This window comes from Strix aluco, chromosome 2 (assembly GCF_031877795.1).
Source record: "Strix aluco isolate bStrAlu1 chromosome 2, bStrAlu1.hap1, whole genome shotgun sequence".
In the NCBI taxonomy this organism is placed as follows: Eukaryota; Metazoa; Chordata; class Aves; order Strigiformes; family Strigidae; genus Strix; species Strix aluco.
Genome location: NC_133932.1, coordinates 118,179,452 through 118,188,732, shown reverse-complemented (window position 1 = coordinate 118,188,732; position 9,281 = coordinate 118,179,452). Strand labels below are relative to the sequence as shown.

Here is a 9,281-nt window from a genome sequence, read left to right as displayed (position 1 = left end):
ATTCTTCTATTTCCATTTAAAAGTCAAATGCTTCTCTTCCTCACTTAGCTTTCATGTTATTCAAGCGAGGTACCTGGTTATAACTTCTACTGCTAGTTCTTCTGCATCCAACTAGGAATAATTTCCTTATCAAGAATTGTTGCTGCTGCTTGGCAAGTCTGGCCACACTGAGGAGTACAGGTGTGACAGGCTGCAGAGGCCCTTTCTGTTCCTGTGCCACTGGCACCCTTGCATTATAGTTTCCATACTGGAAACAGCAATTACTTACATTTTTTGAGGTGATTATGTACACTTTTGTACACAGAGTAAGTGTGTACGCACATGTGTCTTTGCTGAAACCCAGGAATGAAATTCCTGTCTTTCTGAGATCGGTAGCAGGTTCAACCTTGACTTAGTAAAGTTAGGGTTACATCTCAAAAGCCACCTGTGGCCTTAACCAAGAACATCACTTCAGAATTAATAAACTCCTTACTTTCAGTCTGGAATCTGCGGGGCTTTTTGTTGTTTGTTTTTTTAAAAGGAAAAGACTTTTAAAATACAAACATTGAATCGATATAACTTCTTAAAAGTAGATATTAGATGCTTTTTGCAGAAGTTCAGCAGAACCGAAAATGCTTAGAGCCAGTCCCAATATATGGCATATTGTTTACTTGTCCAAATTTCATAAAATTTACTCCAAGTTTCTGTTTACCCCTGAAATGTCTGCAAAGGATGTGAACCTTCTAGAGACGGTGCCTGATAAGCTTGAAAGATTTGTTTTTCAAATCAGTTCTTCAGGTGAAAAGGGAGTTGGCTTCTGTTCCCTGCAGCATAGATTTTAAATGAGTAATATACTCATTGTGGAAGCACCTGTTTCCTTCTGGGCTAGTTTCCCTTGTTTTGCTTAGTTGCAAAGATTCTGTATTTGCAGGTGAATTATTTACATTTTAAAAATACATCAGAGGCAACAGCCAGAGGGGCAAGCACACGGGTTGTGGTTGCCCTGGCAGAGCCACCACTGCAGAGGAAGTGACTGTGCTGAATTTTATGCTGCAGGAGAGGTGAGATTCGGATCTCATGTTTGTAGCTCAAACCCATCACTAACATTACAAAACCAAACCCATTAAAAATTCTGCCTTAAAATAGGCAGAAAGCATCCTTTCCAAGAACACATAACACATTTTAGATTTCGATTCCGATTTTTAATAAATTGTGCCAGTAGAAGCTTTCAAAGGCAATGATATATCAATAAATAACAGTTAAATTGAGTTCCTGAGAAAGGACCTACCACATGAAAGAATGTCAGATAGATGTAAATAACAAAAAATGGCATTACTATATAAAAAAGCAGTAATACTGAATCTTACATGAACTGTCACAACACAAGCACTGCATACCTCAGAACATTCCTTTCATACAAATGTAAACAAATACACAATCATTTTTGTTTAGTTTAGGCTGATGAATTTATATGTTGTTGCTTAGATATCTAAACAATGGATAGGATATGCTAAAACATTAAGGAATAATATGTGGAATAATATATGGAAAAAATAATGAAGCTCCAGATTTAAAAATAAAATAAAGCAAAAACACATTAAAGGAGTGTTTTCCTCAAATGTTATTACGTCAATCACTTTAAATAGGACTGTTACACTAATCTGAATTAAGGATTTTTGTGTGTGTTTACTTATTTAGTTATATATAATATATATGCAAATATGTATGGCTTAATTATCTTTAGTATTCTGATATCACCTTGAATAATTCTCACTTATACATATAAGAAAAATGCCTATTTTAACATAGTTAAGAATTGATATTTCAAAGTATGCCTATAATTTGACAGAAATGAAGGACTATTGTGCTCCATCACAGCAACATTTTTACCTACAGACAACAGGACAGAATGAGCTATGAACAATGTTAACATTTTCATATGTCAGTGCCTAAAACATTGGGATCCTAAACAGATACAGCCAGTCACACGTAGGGATCTGATGTCTGGAAAAGCCACGTACCTCCAGGTCCCGCAGACGTCCGCGGAGCTGCATGCACTCAACATCCACCTCATCACACTCAGGATCTCGATGTGCTACAGAGGCACAGCATTCCACATTCTGTTTTGAAGATGTTGAGCTACATCTGTTAGTACTGGTGCTCTGCATTACTGCTAGTATTCAACAATGGACACTGTGCTGCATGCTACGTGAATAAGCCCGACCTAGACTGTTGCCACAAATCAGCTTTGTAATAATGGTCTTGCTATTGATCATTTGTGGGGATACGTGTGTGCCGATGATACATGTTACTAAAATGATCTATTACATCAGACCACAAAGTCGCTATTCAGTTATAACCTTTGCAATCTGTTTTACAAAATTAATATTGGATACAATCATAAAGAGGAAACCATCCACACAATACATTATCAACACACGGTTTAAAATGGTCTAATTTTAGACCCTCAGTAAAAATGGATCCACAGGACCTGCCTGTGAATGGCAAGAAAAGGCCATTTCAAATAGAAAAACACTGCTCATGCAACATTCTTCACACACTAGACAATGAAATCACACCCAAATTGTCACTTGCTCACACTTTCTATTACACTCCAATAAGCAGAAGGAAGTAAAGCAGCTTTAAGGTTATGTCACAATTTTGAAATGTGGAAAATACATACAATAAACAAAAATCACGGTGCGAATACAATGGCATCAGTAAATTTAGAAAATTAGAGAGCAGTTTTCTTTTTTTCATTTTTCTTCTTTTTTTTTTTTCTTTCTTTCTTACATTATTGCACAGAAACCTTTCATCACATGTTCTTCAGCTTTATGCATCTTCCTAAATGTGAAATAAGTGCTATGGATAAAATAAAAATGTAGAAAGGAAGAACAGCAGCATGATTTGTCAAAGTTAATCCCTATAATTTAGTAGGAAAAAAACCCCTGCTATAAACAAAATATAAGTGCTCTTTATTTATTTAAAAAATAACGCTGACAGTTGCAGAAGTCTGTAAATGTTAATCTGAGTAGGGGGATGCTGACCTCAAATAAAAATAGGCCTAGAAATGATAGACTGCTGGCCTTGCAGATTTTGGTGAAGACCAGGATTTCAAGTGTAATTATCAACAAAGTATTTACAGTAAAACTGACCTGAACTTTCAAGAGTGCCATTTTCAGGACCTGGCCCTGCAAGCTTCTGACTCCCCAGGATGCCTCCAGCCTCAGCTGAAGTTACACCTAACAAGCGCTGCAGGATCAACTCCTAAAGGATCAGTTAAAGGCCCTACTGGATCTGAGATTAGTCTTATCTGGAGTACTCTATACAATAATTTACACATATACAGGCTGACAAGCTCCAGTCTGATCCACCACACCTTTGTCTTCTACATCAGATTTCTCAGACTGGCCAACTTCCATTCCAGAAGGTTTGGGATACCTGAACGGATACCCATTGTCATCAAAGAACCTTCGGAAAGTAAACTCGTAGAAAGCATGTTCTGTGTGTTTGCTATTGGAAGAGGCTAGTGGATCCCACGTCCTGGTGCTGTCACCGCTAGCATCGTTCCAAGGACTTTCTTCTTCAACTGGATCAAAATTTGAAGTGTCCATTGGATGGCTGATCTTTGGAACATAGGGAGCTGGCTGCCTACGGATATCGGTAGAGAAGTCCATAGAGTGGAAGAAAGAATGGGCCTTAATATCATCTGCTCCATTTCTTCCAAGCCTGTCCTCAGCAGCACAGCAGAGCTTTGTGATGAGATCAGTTGCCTCAGGGCTTAGCTTGATCTGTGAGGGAATGTGCAGTGTGCTTTCCCAATTTATCACCTGGATGTAAGAAAGGTATTAAACAACTTCTAATCCTCCAATCAGCATTCTTCCAATTGCCAACATTAACTGTACAGAAGTATACACGTAACTAGTCAACTCACAGTCTGTGTATTTATTTTAGAGGTTCAAGAACCCAATGATTAGATTGCATTAGCTGTTAATAATTAATGAATCAAGAAATACTGACAGATAGCAGATAAAAGGAGCAATTCCATTTTTAAAGAGGCAGATTCCTTCCTGAATGCTCCCAGAGTCAGATTTGAGAACATATTCAGTTTACACATGACTTAATGGAATGACTTCAAGGAATTACTTCATTTTGTCTCCAAAACGTAAACTCGGAAAAGTAGTTGAGATACATCCTTTCTAACAAAAAACTACTCACTACTTGACTTCGAAACACATTACCAACTGCAATTATCACTGGCACATCAGCTTACTTAAATCTGATAGGCACTCTAGGGAATTTAGATGGATGAACTTGTGCTTAAGAAATCAGAATTGTGCTGAGAAGACTCATAAAACTAGTAACTATCTATGCAGTTGGACAAGTCAGTTCTAGTCTGATATTCAGTACCTTCATTGATTGGGAAAGGAGTTGTGCCTGCATAGAGCTATTTAAAATCAGGCTTTTGTAGTCACTACTCCCTTCTCTAGTAAAACAAAAGGAGATAGGTCTGTGCATGGAGGAGAAGGGAAGGGAAAAGGTTAACATTTTGCTAGCACAGATTGGAATTTTGATTCAACTTACCTTCAGTTGGGTTTCAGTGGGTGTAGGAGCCAGAAAAGGAGGCTGTCCCACTAACATCTCAAAGAGGATCACACCAACACTCCACCAGTCGCAGAGCTGAGTGTATCCTGAAAGGCAAGTCAAAAGGTTGTTCTCCACCAGCCAAGGAGAATGTGTATAGAGCTACTTGCAATTAAGTATCAAAACATACAGCACAGATATCCACCTTCATCATAAAGCTGCTTCTGCTTGTTGACCTCAATTCTACTGCTGTAAGTAAAGATCTAATCCTGTTGTCTGGAAATCTGTCTGAATAAATTTAGTTCTCAACAAAAGTGAGTGGTGAAATCGTATAACTAGAAACAATGAAGTTTTTTTTTCATGCCCTGTCCCACAACTACATCACTACACAGCACAAACTGGACCTCAAAGAATAACAAAAAAGGTTTAGTGACTGATGTCCCCCCTAGGTTCAGTGGAAGTGACACCATGAGTTTGAAAACTTGCTGAAAGACACAACCTGGCTCTAGAGACGGAAGAAAGCAACAGATGACATTTTGAGCAGGTTCCAAGCAGAGGAACAATTTCAGTCACTTAATTGCTGTGACAAGAGAAGTAATCTGTATGTTTGAGATCTCTGAAAAGGAATGGAGGATTTAAACACTGATTTCAATGGAGATTTGTGTCATTGGATGATGTAGGGTCCAACATGAAATCTCTCAACTTGAGAAAGATCAGGCTTAGGATCTGGCTTGCAGACAACTGAACATCTAATCTCCTTACTACAGTGACCACGTCTGTTCTGCATGGATAGCCATCAAGTACTGTCTAAATTCCTCAGGATGAGCTTTTCCATGGAGGGTGTCCATTGTAAATTGTGGAAGACTTTTTGTTGGGTTTCCTCAAGATTCTGGCTGGGCATCTGGAGGACATGTTTCCACAAGTTTACATCATCCATATTTAAGTGGCCTGTCTGAATCAGCGATTCAGAACCATCAGCTGGCTACTCACCAGCCTATGTAAACTTGCTAGCAGTCATAGTCATACTCCATGAGTTCAGATAATCTGCTTCACACTTGAAAAATATTACTGCCAATATCATCTGACACATTTACTGGCAGTCTCTTCCAAAGGCCTCAGAGTGTAGATATACACAGACACAGAGTATGACCACCATCAGTGTCAGTGATGTGATGTTAAACAGTGGAGCGTGTAGAAAAATCTCTTCTCCTTAATCTGACCTAAGTGTTTGTGGCCTTTAGAACGACAATCTTCCACAGCAACAAGCTTATTTAAGGGGAAAAAAAAAAAAAAAAAAAGTAGTAGTATTTCAAAGCAACGACGTTCATGTAAACAGGAGAAAAATACAGGTGATCTACCTTTACGAAGCAGGACTTCGGGAGCAATATAATTAGGGGTTCCAACTAATGAGTGGGCTAGACATCTCTGATGTTGCTTCTTAGCTCTTTGTTCCAATGTCTTCAGCCTATCTCCACATCTACAATTGGACACATCATCCCATAGATCACTGGGCTCCATGCTGTCTTGTCTGATATGGCTCCCTTTCAAATGGGAGAGAAAGTTTACATTAACAGTCATAAAACACAACACACGAAGAGAAAAATATTTATCTAGGTCTAGCTGTGCCATCTTCTACTCTCACTGAAGAACATAATTTAAACTTTAAACCCAAGGCATTTCCTTTTGACCTTGCCTTCACAATTGGTTTCCCATAACCAGCAAAATGTCTCTGTCTCAGCTCAAGGAAGCATGCTCCCATATGGGAGGTACAGAACAATGGAGTATATTTGAGTTAGCTATACCAATTGTTTATGACCTTTTTGCCAATAGACGCCAATACTCCTCAATGGCACAAACAGGACTACTTTAAATCTGTGATTAAATTATTTCACCATCAAAAGAGACCCTCCAAACAAGTATAAACTGAAAAATTGCTGCTACTGCAGTGGTCAACCACATTACTGATAGGGATTTGAACAGTATTGGAAACAAAGGGCTGGAAACAAACTGACTGAATGAGTCAGAGAGAGACAGACATAGCATGTTGTCATTGACTGTTTGTCAATGTACACACCACCTCTGCTTTTTGAGCTGGCATTTCTGCCAAGAGATTCACGTTTGTTTCAAAATAAGTAACACAATGCCATCACAAATAAAGTCTAACAACACTACCTTTCTGATAGTATTTTGAATTGTGAGTCCACCTGAATCCAGTACACAGTCCAAAGTCAGTCAGTTTGATGTGCCCATCGAGGTCTATCAGAATGTTGTCAGGCTTTATGTCTCGATGAATAAACCCCATTTTGTGCACACTCTCTATAGCCAAAGTGAGCTCTGCAATATAAAATCTAGCCAGACGCTCTGGAAAGACCTCCATCCGAATCAGTAGACTCATCATATCCCCACCAGGGATGTAGTCCATCACAAAGTACAAGTTCTCTTTATCTTGGAAGGAATAATAGAGTTTAACCACCCATTCATTGTCTGCCTCAGCAAGTATGTCCCTCTCCGCTTTGACATGAGCCACCTGGTTCCGGTTTAGCACATCTTTCTTTCGCAGAGTCTTCATGGCATACAGGGCATGGGTATCCACTTTGCAGGCCAGGCATACTTCTCCAAATGCACCGATACCCAGAGTCTTGATTTTCACAAACATAGATTTGTCCATTTTGGCCCTTTTAAGTCTGTTGTAGTTGGACTCCTTCTGGTAGAGAATTTTCCTCATTTGCTCCTGTTCTGCTTCACAAAGGCCAGCCTTTACAAAGGAAAGCAAACCACAAGAGCTAGTACTGTTACATTCATAGCAACAGAACAATAAACAAGCGTTCCCAAAACACATTTCTCAGCAAAATTAACCAAGAACCTTCTAGACAAATTCATGAGAGACATATTCTCTTGTCTGTCTGTTGAGGTATTTCTGAAATACTGGCAAATTCACTGTGCCCTAACTCACCTGCATTTGCTGTATCTGAGATTGGTCTGCATTTCTCTTTTGACGGAACGAAGAGGCATGGGGCAATACTGTCAGAGAGGACAATATAACATACCAAACCTGATCACAGGATTTGGTTTACAACTTTCAAATGTGTACTTTGTCACTGCACTCCACTATATGTAGACACACAGGGGTACAGCTTAACTTAAACTGAAACTTAAACCTAGACGCAGCAGTCCACTTTGTTCATAAATGGTTCTCCAGGGCAACTCACATGAATAGTTCCTACCTCAAGTGCTGTTTAACTGTTGGTTTCTGTGTTGTAATTAAGAAGCTGGTTTTGACCTACATGTTCCCAAGTTCCTTGGGAACCTTATTCTTTAGAAACTTTTTTTTCCTCTGCCGTAATACAGCCTCCACTCTCAAGGTTTGCAGATCTCCTGACCATCTGTTCTATAAACTTCTCCCTTTTCCCTCCCAAAATACGTGTGTATAACCCTCAGGTCTGGCCTCTCCCCAGACACTGCAGTCCAGACCCTGATGCTATTTCCCCCCTAAATGTATTATTTCCCCTCTGCATCTAAGATGTAAAAAAGCTGCTTATTTACCTCCTGTCCCCAGAGAACCTCCAAATAACTGCAAGTAACATTTCACATGGCTGTGGGAAGAGACCTCCTGAAAAGGGGAGAAGCAGCAGTATCCAACCAGACCTTCCCCACCCTTCAAGACAGAGCCTGCATACTGCTAACTCTGCCAACTTCGGTGCCTGTCCCTCTCCTGAGAACCACTGGTGGTCTCCACCAGCAGAAGCCCCTGGGCTGATCCCCAGTATCCTCTGACAACTCATCCTCTGTAGCATGCCCTTTTCTTTCTGCATACCCCATTTCCAAAATCCTGAATTAAATGTCACCAATTCAACCACTCTGAGAGGAAGATTAGTGCCTGGTGAGAAGGGGCAATGGGGAGGAGGGCAGAGGGAGTTGAAGTTGACTGATTAGCGGGCTAGAAACCCACGCATAGGCCCACAGGGCTGCTGCTGAGATTGATTTAATTTCACATCTGTAGTCTAGCTCTTTAAAGGTGAATGTGGGCAGTTAGACTATGCACTGAGATCCCCATGGTATAAAAATGAAATCTCTATAAGGATGGAGGAGGTTTGCAGAAACTTGCAGAACAGGTAGTATGAATTTTCATACTCAACAGAACAGCCATATCAAAGCAAGTAATAACTGTTTTTAAAATGCAAGGCAAGTACATCAATCCATAATAAATGAAGTGTTTATTATTTTAAGGCAAAATAATTAGTGTGTTGTGTTCTTGGTTAATTCTACAATAATGTGATATTCAGATAGCCAGAATCTCCAGAGTTTATTATTCCAGCCAGTGATGAGGTTGCTAGGGGAAGGAGTTGTTTTTGTTTATAGCTGAATTATCTCTGAGTTACGGAGTGAGGGAAAGCTGAAGAGTCAGAAGAGAAACTAATGCAATTAGCTGCTGCTTTACTTCTCTAGAGATCATTCCCTATCTCAATCTCAGGAAAATATTCACTAAATCCAAGCAATGCAACACACTCTGTACTTGCAGTGAGGACAAACTGTTAACTGTCACTAAAATGCCGACCTTTCAAGAGATTTTAGAAGCGTATTTGTTTAATTTTAACCTCAACAAACAAATGGCTGAGTTTTCTGGAGCAATGTGAGCATCAAATTAATTGACTCTGGAAATTGACTGTGCTAGGGAAGATTGGGTAGTTAATTATTATCCATTATGCATTAATAATAGC

At 39.5% G+C, this 9,281-nt stretch overlaps 1 protein-coding gene across 1 annotated transcript in view; it reads right to left on the bottom strand.

The window, feature by feature from the left end:
• Window positions 1-1,159: 1,159 nt before the first annotated feature.
• Window positions 1,160-9,281, bottom strand: part of LATS2 (large tumor suppressor kinase 2) — a 51,788-nt gene continuing 43,666 nt past the window's right edge. The window contains exons 5-8 of the mRNA XM_074816039.1: window positions 6,736-7,318; window positions 5,922-6,104; window positions 4,564-4,670; window positions 1,160-3,809 (exon numbers count right to left, since the gene is read on the bottom strand). Of these exons, the coding sequence (XP_074672140.1) occupies window positions 3,315-3,809; window positions 4,564-4,670; window positions 5,922-6,104; window positions 6,736-7,318 (1,368 nt within the window). The 3' untranslated portion in view covers window positions 1,160-3,314. The remainder of the gene's footprint in view (window positions 3,810-4,563; window positions 4,671-5,921; window positions 6,105-6,735; window positions 7,319-9,281) is intronic.